The sequence below is a fragment of the Rhipicephalus microplus genome, unplaced genomic scaffold, assembly GCF_043290135.1.
Source record: "Rhipicephalus microplus isolate Deutch F79 unplaced genomic scaffold, USDA_Rmic scaffold_160, whole genome shotgun sequence".
Classification (NCBI taxonomy): Eukaryota; Metazoa; Arthropoda; class Arachnida; order Ixodida; family Ixodidae; genus Rhipicephalus; species Rhipicephalus microplus.
This window is the reverse complement of record NW_027464731.1, coordinates 84,215-107,527: the sequence shown is the minus strand read 5'-3', so window position 1 is coordinate 107,527 and position 23,313 is coordinate 84,215. Positions and strand designations below refer to the sequence as shown.

General features: G+C 45.9%; 1 protein-coding gene across 1 annotated transcript in view; it reads left to right on the top strand.

The window, feature by feature from the left end:
• Positions 1-23,313, top strand: part of LOC142791309 (uncharacterized) — a 129,130-nt gene that overhangs the window by 24,269 nt on the left and 81,548 nt on the right. The window contains exons 3-4 of the mRNA XM_075885473.1: positions 7,415-7,680; positions 19,147-19,213. Coding sequence (XP_075741588.1) covers positions 7,415-7,680; positions 19,147-19,213 — 333 coding nt within the window. The remainder of the gene's footprint in view (positions 1-7,414; positions 7,681-19,146; positions 19,214-23,313) is intronic.

Sequence of the window (23,313 nt, the reverse complement as noted above, 5' to 3'; positions counted from 1 at the left end):
GTTCTGGAGGAATCTTTCGAACTTCGCTAAATGCAGCTTTTTTCCCAGAAGCTGCGTAATTTAGTTTGAGACAGGTAAAAGTGGCGATGAAGAGGAGACGGCAAGCGATGCCTGGCACTACGGTAGCGAGGAGCCATTTTAGGAGTCGGTGATGGTGAGCAGGAGCGATCGGGAAGCATAGCGTAAGGACAGTGCTGGAAAGTGGTCGCAGTGGCAAAGTCATTCCGGTCATAAGTGTCAAACCCACAATGCTCGTCTCGCTGACGCTTGCGACAGAAACGTGCGATGTGTCCACGATATCCGCAATAGTAGCAGGCAGGTCTTGTCGGGCGCCATGGCTGATAGTAGGATTGGGTATTTGGCAGAGTGATTTGTTGGGCAAGTCGGTTCATTGGGTTGGGAACTATGGAAGCCAGGTGTACTGGTGCCGGTCGTGCATAGTAAGGATGGTTTGGCGTGCTGGGCGCCAGGGACGTCGGGTAGGCTGGTGTGTTGTCGTTGGCATCGATGGAACGAAGGCTGGAGTAAGTGCGGCGACTTGCGCTTACGTTAGTGGGTCTTTGGAGGCGTGAGGGTCTGTGGACGCATTACCAGTCATAGCCACCAACTCCTCCCTAACGACGCCCCGTAAATTTGTACTAGGGGTGTCTGAAGGAAGCTGACGTGCTGAAAAACCGAGCGACTGCAGTTTTTCTCATATCATTGCGCGTATCGTAGCTTGTAACGAGGGGTTGGCAGCAGGGTTGTCAGGGATGGCTGCAGGAGAGTTGTCCAGCTGCAGCCGTGCGGATTCGAGCTCATCTAGGCGCTGGCACATAGCCACACTGTCAGCAACAGTAGTTGCCCCGCCGCGGTGGTATAGTGGCTAAGGTACTCGGCTGCTGACCTGCAGGTCGCGGGTTCGAATCCCGGCTGCAGCGGCCGCATTTTCGATGGAGGTGGAAGTGTTGTATGCCCGTGTGCTCAGATTTGGGTGCACGTTAAAAAGCCCCAGGTGGTAGAAATTTCCGGAGCCCTCCACTACGGCATCTCTCATAATCATATGGTAATTTTGGGACGTTAAACCCCACATAGTGGATGGTTAAAGAACAACCTATCCAACCGGACGCAATTTGTACAAATTAACCACACCAGTTCTAAACTTATGTCACCTCTGGTGTTCCTCAGGGTGGCGTTTCGGCTCCTGCACTATTTCTCATTTTTATCAATGACTTACCCACGGACATCCCAGTCAACAAAAGTCTTTTTGCTGACGACTGTATACTCTACAAAGAAATTACTTCTCCAGTTGACCATGTAGCATTGAATAGTGCACTGTCGGTTTTCGCATGGTGTGCTAACTGGCAAATGAGCCTTAATGTTAAAAAAACGGTTCTTTTGCGAATAACAAGAAAACGGCACGTACATGAGTTTTCTTATGCCATAAACGATAACCCGGTAACAGTAGTCGCGCAGCACAATTACCTTGAACTAACAATAACGTCTGACCTTAGATGGGATTGCCATGTGAACAACATCACTTGAACAGCACTTGGGCGGCTCTTTTTTCTTAAGCGACGCCTTCGTCAAGCGCCCCGTGAGACTAAATTACTACCTTGTAATACTCGTTAGATCAGTATTAGAATATGCTACCCCAGCATAACGTTCATCGACTAACAAATTAATCACCATTATAGAGGGAGTGCATAGAAAAGCAATAAGGTTAATCTTCAATAAATATCAACTCTCATACTCTCCAAGTGCTTTAATCAAATCGGCTGGATTACTCGCAATTGAAAACAGCGCTATGCTCGCCCGATTGAAACTGCTTCATCAATTAATTCATAACAAGTTAAATGTTGATAGTTCTAAGTACCGTATTTACTCGCATAATCCTCGCACATTTTTTGCCAGAAACCTGATGCAAAGTTGGGGGGTGCGAGAATTAAGCGGGGAAAACTTTCCACGAAAACAAAGAGAGCGAAAAAAAAAAAAAAAACGAAGTGGCCGCAAATCGGGATTCTCACACCAGCAATTTACAGCAAGCTTTACAAAGTACTAATTAGAACTTACCAATAAAAGCAGAGGTTCAACACAAGGCAAGATTTATTTGAGACGAAAAGTGGAAGCAAATAGTCGAGAATTAGAATACTATACGCGAAGCTTGTGGGCGTTGCGGGCGTAGCGGTAGCGGTCGGCGCTCAACAGGAGCCCTCAAAAGGTAAGCGTAGGACGTCAGTATTGGGCTGATGGCTATTTAACAGAATCGTCCGCAGTTTCCTTCTGAAGAAATAAAGTTTACCATCAATGACGATAGTTATAGCGCGAGAACAAAACGACGACCCAAAGACAAGAAGGACACGAAAGACACAAGCGCTAACTTCCAACTGAGTTTATTGCGCAGAGCACGAAAATATATAGAGCAGACAGTAACCATGTGATAAAAACCTAATGGCACAAAGAGCAGAACATGAGTAAGAAAAAAAACAAACACAAAAACAAAAGCACTGAAAAACAGCAAGGAAAAATCTAGAAGAAAACGAAACAGAAAGGTAAAGATAATATAACTACCTGCCCGCACCGAAACCTTCGAGGAACCTGCGTTCCTTCAAAGCCACGGAGGGCTTGCTATTACAAGGCACCTACCTGTTCGCGTGCCATCTGCGCGTGCCATCTGCGCAGCCTCGACAATGACTCTGGTTTGAGAAGATTGGCTGACAACCTTTCTAGGGCGATGTGGGGGGTGCGAGAATTATGCGAGTGCGAGGATTATGTGAGTAAATACGGTATATCTCTATTTCTGACACAAGAATAACTCTACTAAAGCACTCATACACCCTAAATGAATATCGCTTTCATACAAATTGCTTTAAATACTTTCTTTCCGCTAGCCATACGACAGTGAACGACTTACCTTCTACTATTACCAATACCACCTCACTAACTACCTTTTTATCACTACTTGAAAATTATTTACATGATGCACAAACATAAAACTACAAATATTTCGCGTTTTTCCTTAGCGATGTATACTACTATTGGTATACTGCTACCCACATTCCACTACTTGTGCATAGAATGTATATTTTTTTTCGTATTTTTTGTAAAGCTTACCTACTAATGTGTAACTATGATTGTATAATCGCAAGTATATTGATATAATGTGTCAGCACTAAACAGATTTCACAGTTGTGTATAAATGTTTAGCTAATGTGAATTTTCCTGTTTATCTTAACTTTGCCATTCAACACAAAAAAAGGAAAAAAAAAGAAAAAACAGTTATGTTATTTCGCAGTGTTTTTTTCCTTTGTCTTTTTTCCTTATTTGTTTATAGTTTGTGTCCTTCCTGCAATAATTCCTAAAGGTATTGGCAGTATGTAATAAATAAAATAAAACATCAATCAAGCAACAATAGTTGGGTCTTTTGCGACCAAAGCATTGAAGGCAACAGAACCTATGCCTTTGAGCAGATGGTGCACTTTGTCTCGGTCATGAAGGTGTTGACGCGTTGACAAAGAGAGAGAACATCCTCGATATATGCGGTATAAGACTCGCGTAGTTGTTTGCGACCATCAAGAGTTCTCTTTGCCAGGCTGGCTTGAACTGCTGGACTAGCAAAGTCTTGTCGCAGATGTTCTTTGAAGACGTTCCAGTCGGGAAAGTCGATCTGGTAATTAAAAAACCAAGTCTTCGTCATGCCAGTAAGATAAAAGGAGATGTGGCGGAGATTGTGTGGATCGACTCAACAGTTCGCTGCATTCACTATGTCATATTGGTGTAGCCAGTCCGTGTTCTCATTTCAGAGTTCAGAAAACAGAGGGGGCTCGCAAGGGGGTCCACTGACGATCCAAGAGTGAGTGGCTGTGGCAGTCGTAGCCAGAGGGTTAAAGGGAGAAGCACCTGAGGGCTCGTCCTTTGGCGTGCTGGTGGACACGTAGCCCAAACGACGACTTGAGTGAAGCTCCAAGAAGTAAAGCGGGTGAGCAGGGACAGGGAATCGAGGAGTAACCTCCACAACTTGAGATGTAGTCCTTTACACGCCTTTTTAGGCCTGGTAGACGTGGCCAAAAACTGTCGCATCGAGGCACAGAACAGACTCAAAGGTTATATGCACCAACAATGAAGATGAGGAACACCATGTGATGATGGTTATGTAAAGCTAATGAAGAAGTGTGTTGTAAATTCCCACGTTACTTGCAAAATATATTTGCAAGAGTGGTTGCAGCACTGGCCAGTCTGGCTCGTCGCTCGAGCAGCAAGCGACCTTCATTCGTCGGATACATACGTGCATTGACAATTTGCACAGTGGCAGCCTACTTGTAGAACTACCGTCGGTAAAGGCGCCGTACCGGCGCATCTGGACGTCAGTGGGAGAGTGGTACTGCTTCAGATGTGTGACATGTATGATTTCGCTGTTTCGAGGGGTGGATGAAAACGACGAGGCAGCAGGAGCGATTTCATGAGTGACGGGAGTCGCCTCGCGAAGCTCTTTGTATGGTCCTGTGTACTGAGTCAGCAGTTTTACAGGCCAACCTGCCCGGTCGGAGACCAGAGCAGAACCAACGAACCGGGCAAAAAGTGCACATAGGGATGTCCTTGATCTTATTAACGCTGTTGGTTTTCTTGGGAGGCCAGAAGGCGACCACGAGCGGCTTCGCGCGCATGGGTGGCTCGATTATAGGAAAATGGTTCAAAGCTATACTTGTACCACAACAGCTGCTTTTAGTGTCGTAGTGGTCTGCTGGTGTAAGTAAGGCTCGAAGGAAAATTTTCATTAGAAGGCAGGTGCAGATGATTCCATGTTGTTCATGGCAACCTGTGTTGCCCATTCCACGACCCATGTCTGACTGGATCTGAGCTGGTCAACAACTTTCCACTGCCCGGGGAAACAATCGCGCATAGTATCCGGCCGTGGCACCGTTTGCATTTGGCTTATTATCTTCCGGTGATATGTTGCTCAGCACATATGGGCTGGAAAAATTGCATCTGCAGTTTTCTTCCGATGCATTCTTGTGCCTTGGTTGACTTACTTGTGCAGGGGGGAAGTAAGCCCTCCACTCTAGTATATGATGATTGGGGATGTCGTGAAAACAGACCAGCTCATCTCTTGCAAGCCTCCCTGAAATGAATGACTCGCCTGTCCGATTGGCAAAAAAAACTCGAGCATTACAGGCCAACCCTGGGAAGTATGTGAACATTAAGGTACTGAAGCCTCAACGTGGGTCTGGCAGTTGCCCTACTAATGTAGCGAGATTATGGTATCCATAAGTAGTGATCTAAACCAGTACATTTGGTGGGAGTTCGTTCTGGAGGAAGAATCGTAAGGCTGCCTGCCAGCTTGTCCTGACCGTGAGTTCTTGAGAGGCATGTTCATCCTGTGTGATGGCTTGCATTATGGCATTTATGCTGTTGGCATGGAAGGAATGTAGTTGCAGAAAGAAATGAGCCCTTTCTGTACTGGCCAGCCACTTATAGCAACTTAGAGCCTGTGCTGACTTTTTGACCACTTTATCGCCATTCCGTATTGTTAATAATTGGAAATGGTACGGTATGTGTTGGTTTGTGCAGCATAAAAAACAGTGCACTTAGTGCTCTCATAGTTTGCAGTGTTTTTATTTAGAAAGGTTGCTTTGACCGTGCTGTCACCCAATTGGCCTTCTGCAGCCCATCATGCATGCACAGGAATGCCTCGCCTGGCGCGAGCGCCTCATCTGGAAGGCCAGGCTCTTCCAGATGGCTTGCTATTCAGGGTAGTGTCGTGAACCTGTTCACCCTACAGGCAACTTCACCCGCCCAGTCAGTGCCAAGACAGTCTTTCTCACCGTCAGCACATTTTGGGATTCCCACTGATTGAATGGAAAGGTGATCATAGGGCTGGCAGATACAAATTAGGAAAGCACAACAGGACGCTCTTAATGAATCCATCAATGGCAACTCGTGGGCACGAGGTTGTGTGTGGCCCTGTCTACATAAAAGCTTTTTTCATGTATAGTGGGGGCGAGGTGTTGTTGGGTTTGAGGCATGCGCATTAGTCATCGGCAATGATGAGTGGCATGCTCTCCACGACAGAATTCCTGCTGCAAGGAGTCTCTTCAGTGTTGGCTTAATTGCCGAGGAACACTGATAGAAAGCTTTTCAGTCCTTTTTTTTTTTGCAATCAGAGCTCAGGTATACGGCGAGCCACAGTCGTCGTAATTTTTTGTGCAACATAGACTTTACTGATTTCGCTGCTTGTGTCCGTGTTTTAGAGTCTAGAGTTTGGGACCACAGTGTGATGTTAGCAATATAAAGTTGCACATTGCTGTTAGAGTTTGGGACCACAGTGTGAAGTTAGCAATATTAAAGTTGCACATTGCTGTGTTCTTATATATGACCATGGCAGTGCATCTGCAGTCACGTTTTATTGTAAAAAAGCACAAAACTTGCCCATTTTTGTGAAAGTAGCCCCATCATTGTGAATCTAGCCCAGTTTGCAAGCTGTTACATTAAGGGATTTGTGCCGGCTCTTTATCAGGCACACTTGTGAGCCATTGGGCTAGACTTCAGTAACTCTACAACCGATGAACAGAATTTTATGAAAATGTGTACTTTCTTTAGTGGTAATGTATGAACATACCCCAAAAGCTTTATAAAGATATCTTAGCAAATAAAAAAATCGCCGCATATCCAAGGAGTGAATGATGAGTGGGGTGAAGTACTGGAGGGTTTCTTCGCTAAACCATGAACCATCCGCCAATATCGCCCACTACATCATAAAAGACGTGACAAACGCTGTATATGTTTATACAGAAAATTTTAATATTTGTAAGTGGTAGCTATATGTCGCTTTTGTTCCGCCTTCATTATAACGGCTTCATGGTTGATGAAGTGGTCGATTGGTGATGGGGTGTTGTGGGATCTTTGCAAGTACGAAGTAGTGGGCAGTTTGCAAAGGTGGAACTATAGGCGGTCAGGTACATACAAGGAATGGACAGACCCACGCCTTAGGGAGCTTAGCTCGTAGAAGTTAGGTATCCCGGGTAGCCTCCCATTTAAGTAGATCGGTTCTCACAAGAGGACTGCCACCGCAATGAAGTCATTTGCACTCTGCATCAGCAGTGGGCAGCTGACGCAATCCTTGTTTTCAAATCTAAAAACATTCGGCATTTTTATGTCGATGCTGTTTTAGTCTGTGTGGTAGGAACTTTACTACCATGGTAGCCATGGTAGCATAATTGTGCTAAACTTGCTCCTTCCAGAAAATGTTACGTCTGTACTTTTCTAAAGCTGGTCATTTACCTGGGTCGGACCTCAAACTTGTTATCTTTTATCGCTAAGTAAACCCAGTGCAAGAGAGAGAGCCTGTTTATAAAGAGCAAAATTCTGCCATTGCAGTTTCACTTGCTCAAGCGGAGTTAAGCAGAAAAAGAAAAATGTGCACATTCATTTCCCACAGCGCTGCCCCTGTGAACGCTCGAGCCGCCAAGGCTCCAGCGGTGGGCCAGGCTGATGCAGGAAGCGAGCTGCCTCGCTATTTCCTGCGAAGCCATGCCCGGCAGCTCTTGCAGGGGCAGCACCTGGCTGAGAAGCGAAAGCTTGAGGCCAGGGAGAGCAGCAGTGGCAAGAGGAGGCGCCTGGAGAGCCCCTTCGAGCAGACCAAGCCCGCCGAGGATCCAGAGGCAGCCAGTCCTGGCCAGCGTCGCAGCCAGGGACCGCCTCATGGTGAGAGGACATCTTTCGTATAACATTCGTTCTGGTCAACCATGTTCCTAGCGATGACCGGCTGAAATGTTTTGCACTGCAAGTAATCAGAATGGCTGCTCGCTTTTGAGGAACACTGAAGCACGTTTTGAATTTAAATAAATGAGCTTTTGCTCTGATGTCATCCAATTTCGTGCTCTAAAAACTTGTCAAGCTTTTTCAGAACTAGTGCAAGCAGCTGTATTTTGGTTAGAAATTGCAGCAAGCGTCTCGTACGGTGATGCAAATATTTCTGCTGTAATGGTTGGTTGAAGCTTCTGGACAGTTACCACCTGCAGAGCTTCACATACCATCAGGACCCAGGTGAAACTTTCCTGCTGATTGGCTATTGCTTCCAGCAGTGCTGGTCTATTGGCACATTCCCAGGAGGTAATGGAACCAGCAGGTGATGGAACCAGTAGCTGGTGGTTGCAGCGGGTGTTGAAACCAGCAGCTGATGGAACCAGTAGCTGGTGGTTGCAGCGGGTGTTGAAACCAGCAGCTGATGGAACCAGTAGCTGGTGGTTCCAGCAGGTGTTGAAACCAGCAGCTGATAGAACCAGCAGCTGATAGAACCAGCAGCTGATGGAACCAGTAGCTGGTGGTTCCAGCGCAGTGTTGCAGGCTGTCGGCCAACTTGTAACTCGCCGACATGGAGCACACCTCCTAGCAGCAAAGCAGACAATAAGCCTGATTCGAGCTGCATATTGTCAGCTGCAGGCTTTATTGCAGCTCGAACAAGCTGAAATACGGCCTGTTTCTAAGTGAAAGTTAGTCCCTTCACAGCTGAACAATCGTCGCATTCCAATTTCGTAATACTTAGTAATATTCTGAGGAACTGGTTTATTCGGCCAGGCTCGAGCTAAATCATGCTGGTGATGATATTTTTAGATATAAAGATGTACAGGTGATGATGATTACAAAGAGAATAAAGAGTCATTCGCTTGTCGCGCTCACACTAATTCCCCCGCGCGGTGAAAGCGGCTGCCTGGTCGCTTGACAGTATTATGAAATGCATCGCGCATAAGGCTTTTAAGGAGATACGAGCACTATCTCTGTTCCTCGGCAACGATGATCAGGACTGGCGCTAAGAGGAGAAACGCGGTAATAGACAGGAGATGTCTGTTCGACCACCGTGTATGGCCCAATGAAGCGCCTGATGAATTTGTCGCATAGGCCGGGGACGCGTAGTGGAGTCCATAGAAGAACTTCGTCACCAGGGGAAAAACTCGCAACACGGCGAGACGAGTCGTAACGAGATTTTCGAGTGTCTTGAGAGAGGCCGGTGTTAACACGGGCCTGGTGACGGCAGTGTGCGAGACGAGATAGGAATTCTTCAGAGAAAGGAGCCGTGGAGGGGGCAGGGGCCGAAAGGAAAGAGACATCCAGAGCGAAACTTGGCGAGTGACCATGGACGAGAAAAAATGGAGAAAAGCCGGTAGTGCGTTGAGCAGCCGTATTATAGGCGAATGTCACGAAGGGTAGAATTGCATCCCAGTTCGTGTGGTTGGGGTGAATGTACATGGCGATCATGTCCGATAGGGTCCGATGAAACCGTTCAGTCAATCCGTTGGTCTGCGGGTGGTAGCTATAAGTGGTCTTGTGAACAGTGTTCGAGGCACGCAAAACTTGCTCGACAATGGAAGATGGGAAGACTTTGCCACGATCACTGAGGAGAATGCGTGGAGCTCCATGATGCAAAAAGATGTGGCGAAGAAAGAAATCGGCGATCTCAGTGGCAGTTCCAGATGGTATAGAAGCTGTTTCTGCGTAGCGGGTAAGGTGGTCGACTGCCGTGACAATCCAGCAATTCCCATTGGATGATATAGGAAGAGGGCCATACAAGTCGATTCCAACGACTAGAAAAGGTGAGGCGGGACAAGGAAGAGGTTGCATTAAGCCAGCCGGAGCAGTTGTCGGTCGTTTTCGCCGTTGGCAATGGACACAGGAGGCGACGTACTTAGCGACGGCTCAAGAGAGGCCAGGCCAAAAACGACTTCGAATTTTGTCGTAAGTCTTGTGGAAGCCTAGATGAGCAGCGGTTGGATCATCATGACAGCTTCCAGAACTTCACGTTGCAGAGAACGTGGGATGACGGGTACCCACTTGATGCCATCGATGTGGTAAATGTAGCGACATAAAGCATCACCGACGAGCTTAAATTGTTCAAGTTGTCGACGGAGTCTGGCGTTTGGAAGAGTAGTAGAGCCGGGCAAGCGGTCAACAATGGTGTGGCAGTATGGGTCGACACGTTGTTGTGAAACAAGGACGGATAGGGTGGCAGGTGATGAACTTAGCGCTGCGATTGGAGAGGTGCTGTCGTTTTGGAGTATCGATGGTGAATTGCTTCCGCTGGGCAAAAGACAGCGCGATAGAGCATCAGCATCTTGATGCTTCTTCCCAGATCTGTAGGCGACATCGAAATCGTACTCCTGCAAGCGAAGCGACCAAGGCGACCCTATAAGTTTTTCAGCGATGAAAACCAGCATAGGGCATTATGGTCGGTCACGGCGGTAAAATGCCAGCCGTGAAGATATGGTCGGAATCTTTGCACTGCCCAAACAACAGTAAGGCACTCCTGCTCGGTGATAGTGTAGTTCTTTTCTGGAGCGGTAAGAGCACTACTTGCATAAGCAACGATGCGTTCGCGTGAGTTTTTGTCACGCTGCAAGAGTACCGCACCAAGACCATGACCACTTGCGTCGGTGGGAAAAAGATGGTGGGTGCGGTGGAATCGCAATGGCACAGTACCGGATCCGACGTGAGGGCTTGCTTCAATGCCGTGAAAGCACTTTCGCAGTCTTCGGACCAAACGAAGGGGACGTTCGTTGCGAGGAGTTGATGGAGCGGAGGCGCAAGTTCCGCGAAACCACGTATGAAGCGCTGGAAGTAAGAAGATAACCCAAGAAAGCTGCGCAGGTCCTTTTGACGTAGTGGACGAGGAAAATCGAGGACAGCGGCAAGCTTCTCGGGGTCGGGCCGAATTCCTTTGCTGACAAGGTGGCAGAGAACCTTGATTGTCTCGCTAGCAAAGGTACATTTCTTGGTGTTGAGGGTAGATGCTACTCAAAACGATTTTCTTTAATACGAGTCTGAATTTAACACAAATTGGTATGCTAATAGTTTTTTCTCCTCTTTGCAAATATGTCATTTATTTTCATGTAGATTGCTTGGTTTTCTTTCTGCAGGTCAGATACTGCAAAATTATGGCCATTGTTATGCAACAATTGTGACCTATAAAAATTTGAGATAAAGCATGCAGATATAGCTGACTATGATTCTTTGGAACTGTAGAGTGCAAAAAACTATATTAATTTTGTGTGTAAAAAGGTGAAATACAATAATAAAATAGAAAAATTTACTATGGCTCTAGTTGCCAAGGGCTTTCAATGTTATGTAATTTTTGAAAAACATAATCAAGCAGCACAGACAATCTGAATAGATACTTGCACTCTATGGGCCCCCATCATGCTATGTGCAAAATTTCATAGAGGTATGTCAATTTTAAGTATACGAACTAGCGTGTATAAGAAGCACAGATCACACAAAACTGGAAAAGGAGAAAAACGCATTTGAAAGTTTGAAACCTTTTTTTTTTATCAGAGTTGTTAGAAATGCATAATCTTTGGCCATAATGTTCAACAGAACTTTGAAAAGCACTGCAAGTTACTAGAACTGTCCTGCAGCTTAGATTGTGCCCTCACGGTCCTTGCGAGCACTCTCCTCTAGCCGTGCCCTTTTCACTCCACGACGACGGTGGGCCCTTGCTTCTGCTGTCAGACGCTCGGACATTCTCTTGATGCGCCTCGCATCGCGGGAATCACTGAAAGTAACTAGATCTCTAGATGGCAGTATGTTGAGCTCTTCCAGGATGTGCTCGAAAGTAGCATGACCCTTGTTGAACCACAGGATTGCCATAGCTGCGGCAGTCTCGACAACCGTTCGGGAGACAAACTTAGTCTTGGGACAAAGTAGCCAAATTTTGCTGTTCAGGGATTCCAATGTGTTCTGGGTTTTCCCTTTGATGCATCGAGCGAGGAGCTTCTCATCCGTTAGCCGCTTATAAATGGGCATAACAGCCAATCCCTGTGCTTTTGTCAGGAGAGGTGTGTGACGTGGTGCAGGCTCACCAAGTGCTTCAGCGCGTTGATGTTTGCACCACGACTCTGTTCCTGCAGGGCAAAACTTGTGGCTGCCAGCATTGTCGGTAGAGCATGAGTGGAAGTACGAAGCCCATACTGTAGTGTACATATCCCGTACACTCCCCCTGTTGCTTGTTATGGCAATCTGATAGTATGTTTGGAGCTTCTGCATGGCTGGCTCTTTCATTTTCTGCCCTCGTGGTAATTGCACATGCAGCTTCCGTAGCGCGGTGCCAAGTCTCTTGGCCACATGATTAGTGCAGTCTTCTTTTTCTATATTGACAGCACCATAGACTTTTGACCCTGCAACTGCACTATATGCTTTGCTGTCACCGTCACTCAAGAATGTCATGAAATGCAGTGGGGTGTCATAAGTCAATGTTCTCTGCCTAATGCGCATCGCAGCCTCCGTTTCCATGGCATGGGAGGAACAGTCTGCATTGTTTTCACAGACTGGGCCTCGGAATGCCTGCCACAGTTCCTCGTCTGGGCCCATATCCTTGTGCCTACTGCATGTCAGGCAGTAATTTGATATGACCTCGAAGTCTAAGCAGAGGCCAGTATCTAAGGAGATAACTGTGCCAATCCCGTTGTGGCTTTTGTGGCCCCTCTTCTGCCAAGTGCCGTCAAACATAACAGCCACATCAGTTTCGCCTGCTACTTCTTTCGTCAACTCTCTGGATCGGCGCAAGTTTTCACTCACAGCTGCCATGGCAGCGGTGTGCACCTTCTTTGCTATCGAAAAAAATCCTCGGTGGTGCATTGGCTTTGGGAGTTTAATAATGGAGCAAAATCTCGACAATTGCTCATGACCGATGCCGACATTGCGTGCAGCCACCACCGCCTTCACATTTAGAGCGAAACTATCTCGGGAGCTCCCACTGTCGTACCGTTGGCTCACTGGGCTGCTGCCGTCCGCCGTAACACGCAGTGACGTATAGGAGCACGAAAGAACAGTCGCTGAGCATTAGCTGTTTTCGCAATGAAGTTTGAGGAGCGAGGAAAGTCCCTTGCGCTTTTCTGCCGGCTCTCGAACGGAAAGTTTTTGAATACCGCAAGCAGGGCATGCCCCACCTGCCACAAGTGTCGTCAGCAAGAGAGTGTCGCAAAAAACTGTCGTTGCACAAACCTCATCGCGCTGTCTTTCGTCTTTTTCGAAGAAGCCGAGCTTCTTTTCCGAAGCACTGACGAAAGAACGCGCAGCGTCAATCCCTTCATCGCAGCCACTGTCGCTCGCGCACTCGTCGATGTCGCCGTCAGGCCTAGCACACGTAGGCGCGTTCTCGTTCGTCGCCGTCGTTCTGGGCGCTTTACGCCGCCTTCCCTTGAACTTGTGCTTTGTTCGAAACTTCTGCGGTCTCAGGTTGCACTTTTTAGGGCTTGTCATCCCGGAAGTATGCGTAGACGCGCAGACATGCTACGGACCAAATGCCGATGGCCGCCACCAACACAGCTGACAATGACTCGGTAGCCAATGGCGATGCGGCTTAGGGTGCCGCGCGTTTCAAACCGCTCAAACCACGTGATAAAAAGGCCTCATTTTTTATTTTTTTGCCCACGTACGAAACTGGCGGTCGTCGGAGCTGTACGAAGAAGGCTGGACACAACTTTCCCAACCGATCGCGATGGCGGGCGGCACTGCGACGGGGAGCAGCGCGCAGTCAAAGATGGCCAATATCGGCGCAAATTCACGAAATTTCGAGCCACCGCGATGCCTTCATACACATTTTTTTGCATTTTGCGGTTCGAATTTAGTTTTGAAATTTTCACAGATGAAAGAAGGTTTGAAGATTACAATGCAATAAAAATCAGAAATACGAGAAATTTTGCTAAAAATGCGATTTTTCGACTCGCATCTCCCCTTAAGAGTAGATGACGTGTTCCATGATCTTGGAGCATATGCTGGTGAGGGAAACGGAACGGTAGTTTCCAGGGGAAGACCGGTCACCTTTTTTGAAGCCTGGAATGACCTTCCCTGTCCTCCAATCATCTGGCACTGTACCTGTGTCAAGTGAGTGCTGAAAGATAATACAAAGAATCGCACTGCACGCATATTTGGTACTTTTTAGTGCTTTCGCGTTGATTCCATCAATACCGCAAGATGAAGAGCACTTCAGGGAGTCAATGACCTTGACAGTGCCCTCTGCCCTGAATTCAATACCCCCCATTGGAGGAAAATTTAAATATGGAAAGTGTGGTAATGCATCTGTACTTGCTTTTGTGAACACTGAACAAAACGCTAGATTCAGTGCGTCGGCAACTTCGGAATCGGCAATGGGTGTCCGTCCCCATGTTATCACGTAGTGAAATAGCACTTTTAATATCAGGCTTAATCGCTTTCCAAAAACAGCGCGGGTTAGACTGCAGCATATTTGGTATGGTAGTCGAATAGTAGTCACGCTTGGCGCGTACTTTTACTGAGTTGTATTCTTTAACGTCCTTATTATGCTTTTGCCAGGCCGAGGATGAACCAGTTCGTTTAGCAACTCAAAATAATCTCTTTTTTTATTACTTAGGTCTTTCAAAGACTTGTTAAACCAGGGGGAACGGGCTTATTCATTTATAGCGATAGTTGGGATGTAAAGATTCATTAAACGCAGCATTTTGGCTTTGAATAGTATCCAAATGCTCTCAGTTGAATGCTGCCGATATGTAAGGGCAAGTTTCTCGTGAAAAAACAGAAAGTTCACGGTTGATGCTGGAATAATCGGCTTTGTCGTATAGCGTGAGTACTTTTTTAGATTTCTTGCTTTTTAAGATGTTGCAAGGAAATGTTGCATGAATGACGTTGTGGTCAGTAAAACCACGGATATACGTAAGAAGGGGGGGGGGGGGCACATTATCGGGATGTGACGTGAAAAGGAGGTCCAAGACTGTTGATGAGTGTTATGTTACTCGGGTAGGTGTAATGACCAGCTGTGAGAGGCGAAAAAGCAAACTTATGTTTACAAATTCTGCACCCATGTTATTTTGTGCAAGACATGACGCAACATTACTCCAATCTATTGAAGAAAAATTGAAATCACCGAATAATAAGACGGGAGTGTTGGGATACGTTGTTGTTAGTTCTAACAATGCTTCGTGAAAAGACGAAAGAAAGGAGCTATCGGCACATGGTGGACGGTGGCAACAGCCGATTAACATGTGCGGTGAAGTGGCATGGCAGCACGTCCAAACCATTTCCAGAGAATTTTTAACATTTACAGCAGAGCACTTAAGCAAGCGATGTGTGGCAATCGCCACACCGCCCCCACGGTTATCATCAAAGTGGTTCTTGCGAAAGATATCAAAATCTGAGAGATCAGGAAGAATCTCAGAATCAAGTATGTTAGAGGTTAGCCACGTTTCCGTCAACAGAATGACGTTGCTAGAAGAAGAGATCAAGGTGTATAACGGATCGCGTTTTGGCATCAAGCTGCAAATGTTAGTGTAAAGCAGTGAGAGATCATGCTTAACACTCTGATTCGGTCTTCGTGGCTTTTGCGCCCGTTGCTAGGCCTGAGGTTCGACAACCAACTGCTTAGCCTGATCAAAAACGTATGTTTTTCTGCCACAGATAAGCTTGTCATAACGGAGCTTAAACGGGGAGTGCTGTGCTTTTCCAAATTCGATGAGGCGCCTTCTGGCTACACGAATTTCCGGGGCAAAGTCTTCACTGATGCCGTAATCTGTGCCTTTCAGTTTACTGCTAGACGAAAGGAGTGCTTCTTTATCCTTGAAGTGGGCAAATTTTACTATTATCGGTCGCCATTTCCCCTCACGATAAGCTCGGAGTCTATGGGCACGTTCTATGTCACGACTTCGAATAGTCATGCCCAGGCTTTTGTGACAGAGATCAGTAACCAGTTATTCACTAACATGCCACGCCTCGTTTCGCACATCACTGAACCCGTAAAAGATCAGGTTGCGCCTTCGGGATGTGCTTTCCATGTGGCTAATCCGGTCAGACAGCCTAGTTACCTGAGCAGCGCTGTTAGTGGCAACACTTTCAATGATTTCGAATTGAGACTGAACATTTGAAAGTGATAGTAAGTCGGATTCTATTTTGGTCAATCGCGAGCTCAGGTCATTGAACGTTTTTTCATGTTCATCAAGGGTTGATCTGATTGAACCTAACTGCTCAAGCATGGCCGACTGCCCAGATTGCAACGTCTTCAGTATATCAAGCATGTCACTAGACACCACACAGTGTTCATTCCTAGGTCCAGGATTAGTCTCAATATCACCTGCTAATATCAATTTCAACAGCATTTTGGCACAATCGAGAACTACAGAGATGGAGCGCCGTGGGCTCAGCAGAACAAGTAATGATCGGCATCCAGTTCGCTTGGCGTAAAGGCAGTGGTAATTCGTTACCTGCGTAGTGAAGTCAAGAGGGTTAGGATGACCCATCGCCGGTGTGCCGCCGAGCCCACTAGGCACAGTGAGCGTCTGCCCAGGGTTTATATTGGTGCTCCAAGGAACGGTGGCGCTGTCGGAAGATAGCGTGCCCGAAATCCAAGATGCCAGCTGATGACCACGAGGCTACCGTAGTGAGAGCGTTTGGCGGTGATGCGCGCATTCCAGTGCACAGTACAGGCCGGGCTGGCGCACCCCGTCATGGCGAGGTGACGCGTTCACAGGCAGGTGGTCAGCGCCGCATGGTAGTGGAGACCGGGTAGGCTAGTCGAAGTTCTGCAGTAGCATCAGGATCCAGGGCAGCACGAAGAACTGCGTAGCGAAGAAGTCAAGTGGGTTAGGATGACCCATCGCCGGTGTGCTGCCGAGCCCACCAGCTCGGCGGCACACCGCGAACTGTGTACTTGATGGGCAGCTGACAGGGAATCGCAAATTATTCATCGTGGCGAAAATTTTGTTGTAGCAGTATTAGACAATGCCCCTTTGCGCATGCCCAGTTCAAAAAGTTTGGCTGTGCTTGTGCTACGAGGGTGCAGGGGCTTTGTCGAAGGCCAGAAACTCTAATGTTCCTTCTCGAAGGGTGAAGGTCGACAAGACATATATAGTTGTGGCCCATGTGTATACAATGCTGTACCACCACAAGAAGGTTGGGAAACGACATGGACATGAGGTGAAGTTTTATGCTTAAGGAGCTTGCAGTCTTGTGCACGTTCATAGGTGGCCACGAAAACAGGGTGCAAGAAGCACTACACGAAATCATATGCAGAATGCAGTGCTAAAGGGGTATATGAAATACATTTGTCATGTGGCTAAAGTTGTGTGGCACAAATGGAAAGATGTGCCAACATGTGCACGTGTGAACATGATTTCTCAGTAAAAGAAATGCATACAAATGGGCACCTACCCACCCAGTGCTCAGAGTGCAAGGGTAAACCAATGCTGGAAAATAAGAAGATATTGAGCTGCTGCTGCGATAATAGAGCAAGTAAAATTTGCAAAACACATTACACAAGGAAGAAGGGAAATGACTGTGCCAATGAATCATCTGTTGGCTAAAGTATGAAGTCCTTTGCCACTTTTCATTGTCAAATTACTGTATTGCTCATGGACATCTTATGAAACTTCGTAATAACTGAGCTTTTGAATTTTTGTATACTGCTGTTTGTGTGTTGGGAGGCAGGCTTGATTACCTTGTTGCAAAGGCTCCTTGGTGGGGATCTACCTTACTTCTTTGTTATTTGTCTCCATAGCATGAGCTTACTTTCATTTTGTGGATTCTTCATTTTAATCTTCTTTTTTTCATGGTTGTTCAAATTATCAACCTTTAGCACTTCTCCAAAAATAGTACACTGTGCAGTCGAATCTCGTCATAGCAATCCTCAATATAATGTTTTTTTTCGAAAATTCCCTTCCAAATGTCCATTGGTTTATTGTAAAAATGTTTCACCACTACTAATTTCAGAATATTGGCATGTTTCAGAATAATTTATCGACTTTTGTCTCCCTTACATTTTCAGAACACTCCAAAATGATGAATAACGACTTTAAGAAGCTATTCACGGCTGTTAACATTATGCCCAGCTCCGTAGCTGCCACTCTCGTCATGATGAGAATGCTGACATATTTCTCTTTGCCTGCACTATTCAATTGTGCGATAGCCCTGTTGTCATCATCATCGTCTGGAACTTGCTTTTCAAGTTAGCCTTTACCCCGTCATCCTTGCTTTTTGTCAGGCAGCTTGACATGCGGGCTGGTTTCTAGCCTTTTTGTTGGTGGTTGAACATTCAAGATGAGCTACGGAAACGGCACGAGAGGAATGCTTAGACGGTGAAAAATGCAATACGAGACCTATTGGTTGAAGTCTCTGATAATAACTTGCTCATGCTGTACAAACTCTCACACAACCTACAGTGCTTCCACAAAGCGTGCATGCGAGCTTAGCTAATGACCGATAAGATCCGTATCATCCATTGTGGTAAGGAAACTGCGACGAGAGTAAAGACTACGTTGAAACAGTGCACGCAAACCAACGTGAAGAATTCGTATTTACTGCTAACATTTCGCAGTGCGCAAGAAGGACGCGCCTGCTTACCGTAATAGTTTATTTTCCAGCAGTCGAGCTGCTCACATCAAGATAGACTGCCCTCTTTTTCAAATAAACGTGCACTGGTTCTGTATTACTTCGAGTTCGTTTTTTCGCACTTATTTGAGCATAATGTGGTTGCTCGATAATGTATACACAGCATGGGTATGCGGCTCATGAGTTAATGTTTACTATTTTTGTGCAAATTTTTATTACTTTCTTTAAAAAGACTTCACAATAAAGGATAATATTTAGCGGTTCTTTGAGATTTGTTGCATTGAAATTTCACTGTGTATTCACCATTGCTGCAGATCCTTCTTATGCGTTATGGCTGCCGTGCAAAGAACACAATGTGCCACCAGTGGTCCGGGTGCAACTAGCAACTTCGATGAGGACGGCTTGCCTCATGAAGACTATGGCTGTATCTGTGCCTTGTTAATTCACTGATAATTTTTTTAGAATGGTGCATTAGTAGCTGTAAGCTATGTCTGTAGACAATTACCAGCATCATTTGTGGTCTATACTACAGTGTTGCTTGTGTCTGTACAGTCTAGTGTAGAACATACTCACGACCTTTTTTCTTTCTTGCCTTTCTTTGTTCGCTTTCTCCTGGAATAGCAAGGCAGAGACACGGCACCTGTGGTCAGCAACTCTAATGCACCTAAGGTGTCGCCTGTATAGTAACAAAGAAATTGACCTCTTCAAACAATAGAAAAGCTGGCTGCTTGGACATCATGTAATGCGTTTTTTTTTACATGTCGTCAAAGCATTCTCGTCATTCAGTGCAGCTTAGCACCTTGAACTTGCGGTCTTACTTTTTCTTAGGGCGGCCGTCGTCGCGCTGGTGTGGGCGTCGCCATTGCAGCCCAGAGTCATCTGTACAGGACTCTCCGTATGTATTCTTTCATATTGTTTTTAAATTATTTTATTTTGCAGTGATGTTGCTTCACTTTTCATGTGTTTGCTAGAGATACCTGAACATTCAATGGTATTCTATAGTTTTTCTTTATAGAAATCTGTTATCGATAATGCGTCAAGTGCTACAGCTCATTTGCCATCTAGCGCAAGGGCTGTGACAGAAGGCAGTGATGTGACAGCTGTGCTGAATGATCGATAGTGCTACAGCCTGCTCTATTTCCACTATTCTACACCAAACGGTGTGTTTTCATAGTTTGAAAATGAAACCACAGTCTCTCGAGGCTGAAGCATACTTCTGAAAAGTTTTCTTCTGAAGAAATAAAGTTTACCATCAATGACGATAGTTATATCGCGAGAACAAAACGACGACACAGAGACAAGGACACGAAAGACACGAGCGCTAACTTCCAACTGAGTTTATTGCGCAGAGCACGAAAATATATAGAGCAGACAGTAACCATGTGATAAAAACCTAATGGCACAAAGAGCAGAACATGAGTAAGAAAAAAAACAAACACAAAAACAAAAGCACTGAAAAACAGCAAGGAAAAGTCTAGAAGAAAACGAAACGGAAAGGTAAAGATAATATAACTACCTGCCCGCACCGAAACCTTCGAGGAACCTGCGTTCCTTCTCGGACAAAACCACGGAGGGCTTGCTAATACAAGGCACCTGTTAGCGTGCCATCTGCGCGGCCTCGACAATGACTCGGGTGCTTTCATCTCTGTGTTTGTACAGCGTCGCTGTGTTCTTGAAGAGGGGAGCACAATATCACTCAGTGCAGTGCTGGGCAAGAAAACCATCTTTCCCCGTTTCTAAAATTGTTCGCGTGTTCTCTCAGCCGATCGTTCAGACACCTTCCGGTCGTTCCGACATAACAAGCACCACAACTTCCCGGGAGCAGGCCGCATACCTGTTTCGATGTTGAACTCTGCATTCCGTTGATGATTGCGTTTTCAGGGGCTTTGTAGATTTGGTGAGGCTGATTAATTTGCATGGTGCGGAGAACAGGACACGAACTCCAACTTGTTTTCCGATTTTTTTGAGCCTGTGTGACATCTGGCGTATGTATGGAATCACGGCTATCCTTTCACGTTTTGTATCCGTGTTGTTCAGATTCTGTCGCTTCCTCTGCTCTTCCTTATTAGTTCGCAGGATCGTCTCGGCAACAGACGCGATAAACGCCTCGGGGAAACCTGAAGCCTTAAGCCGGGAAACTTGAGCTTTGAAGCTCGCAGAGATATTGTGGGCGCACGACCTATTTAAAGCATTCTCAAGGCAGGTTTGTGCTATGCCTCGCTTAACTATCTTACTGTGAGCGGAAGAAAAGGGAAGTAGAGGTTTCTGCGCACGTGGTTCATAACACCAACAGATGTCCTGTGAGCTAAAAACCAGATTTAAATACAAAAAGTGTAACTTGTCATTATCGGGCATTTCATGTGTCAACACAAGAGGCTTTAAACAATCTTGAATACACCTATAGTTTGAGTCGCAAACGAGTGAAACATAGAAGAATTACAATTTAGAAGAACCAAGAACTCATCCACGTATCTGAATATTTTGACGACATGCGAGCCTTCTAACTTTTCCTGCAGTTTTTTGCCCATTTTTGCCAATAGAAGATCACTGAGTAGAGGTAAAGGGACACAGCGACTCTGTGCAAACACGGAGATGAAAGCACCCGAGTCATTGTCGAGGCCGCGCAGATGGCACGCGAACAGGTGCCTTGTGTTAGCAAGCCTTCCGTGGCTTTGTCCGAGAAGGAACGCAGGTTCCTCGAAGGTTTCGGTGCGGGCAGGTAGTTATATCATCTTTACCTTTCTGTTTTGTTTTCTTCTAGATTTTTCTTTGCTGTTTTTCGGTGCCTTTGTTTTTGTGTTTTTTTTTTCTTACTCGTGTTCTGCTCATTGTGCCATATCGTTTTTATCAAATGGTTACTGTCTCCTCTATATATTTTCGTGCTCTGCGCAATAAAAATAAACTCAGTTGGAAGTTAGCGCTCGTGTCCTTCTTGTCTCTGTGTCGTCGTTGTGTTCTCGCTCTATAACTATCGTCATGCCATACCAACTAGCCCAAGCTGCCACACTTCTAATTTACCATCAAACCCAGCTTTAGGCACACGGCAGGCCCAACGCGTCTTGGTGGCTTTCAGCTGTCGTCACCAGTAGCGAACACAAAACTCGTAGGCTCCGAAAGGCCTACCGGCGGCCCTGTTGCCGTTGTTTAGCGTATGATCTATCACTTGCAACTTGAAGCAGCCGTGTGGCTTCAGTATCGCCCCATAACGTGCCAAGATAACCGACGCAACATACAAAACACGCCGCAACGCGCACTGGCCACTTCGGTTGGCTTGGATTGGTTTGAATCTCCGTGCAATAGTACGCTTGATGCTTAAGAGATGGCGCCAAATGGCGCGCGCTATCATCATCAGTGGCTGGAACGAGCAGACATTATTGCGGCAGTTTTCGGGGGTGCCATAATTACTCGAGGAAAAAATTTTTTTCGTATTTTTCTAGGGCGATGTGGGGGGTGCGAGAATTATGCGAGTGCGAGGATTATGTGAGTAAATACGGTATATCTCTAGTTCTGACACAAGAATAACTCTACTAAAGCACACATACACCCTAAATGAATAACGCTTTCATACAAATTGCTTTAAGTACTTTCTTTCCGCTAGCCATACGACAGTGAACGACTTACCTTCTACTACTACCAATACCACCTCACTAATTACCTTTTTATCACTACTTGAAAATTACTTACATGATGCACAAACATAAAACTACAAATATTTCGCATTTTTCCTTAGCGATGTGTACTACTATTGGTATTCTGCTACCCACATTCCACTACTTGTGCATAGAATGTATATTTTTTTTCGTATTTTTTGTAAAGCTTACGTACTAATGTGTAACTATGATTGTATAATCGCAAGTATATTGATATATTGTGTCAGCACTAAACAGATTTCACAGTTGTGTATAAATGTTTAGTTAATGTGAATTTTCCTGTTTATCTTAACTTTGCCATTCAGCACAAAAAAAGGGGAAAAAACACCTATGTTATTTCGCAGTGTTTTTCCTTTAGTCTTTTTTCCTTATTTGTTTATAGTTTGTGTCCTTCCTGCAATAATTCCTAAAGGTATTGGCAGTATGTAATAAATAAAATAAAACGTCAATCAAGCAACGGTAGTTGGGTCGTTTGTGACCAAAGCATTCAAGGCAAGAGAACCTATGCCTTTGAACAGATGGTGCACTTTGTCTCGGTCATGAAGGTGTTGACGCGTTGACAAAGAGAGAGAACATCCTCGATATATGCGGTATAAAACTCGCGTAGTTGTTTGCGACCATCAAGAGTTCTCTTTGCCAGGCTGGCTCGAACTGCTGGACTAGCAAAGTCTTGTCGCAGATGTTCTTTGAAGACGTCCCAGTCGGGAAAGTCGATCTGGTAATTAAAAAACCAAGTCTTCGTCATGCCAGTAAGATGAAAGGAGATGTGGCGGAGATTGTGTGGATCGACTCAACAGTTCGCTGCATTCACTATGTCATATTGGTGTAGCCAATCCGTGTCCTCATTTCAGAGTCCAGAAAACAGAGGGGGCTCGCAAGGGGGTCAACTGACGATCCAAGAGTGAGTAGCTGTGGCAGTCGTAGCCGGAGGGTTAAAGGGAGAAGCACCTAAGGGCTCGTCCTTTGGCGTGCTGGTGGACACGTAGCCCAAACGACGACTTGAGTGAAGCTCCAAGAAGTAAAGCGGGTGAGCAGGGACAGGGAATCGAGGAGTAACCTCCATCACTTGAGATGTAGTCCTTTACACGCCTTTTTAGGCCTGGTAGACGTTGCCAAAAACTGTCACATCGAGGCACGGAACAGACTCAAGGGTTATATGCACCAACGATGAAGATGAGGAACACCATGTGATGATGGTTATGTAAAGGTAATGAAGAAGTGTGTTGTAAATTCCCACGTTACTTGCAAAATATATTTGCAAGAGTGGTTGCAGCACTGGCCAGTCTGGCTCGTCGCTCGAGCAGCAAGCGACCTTCATTCGTCGGATACATACGTGCATTGACAA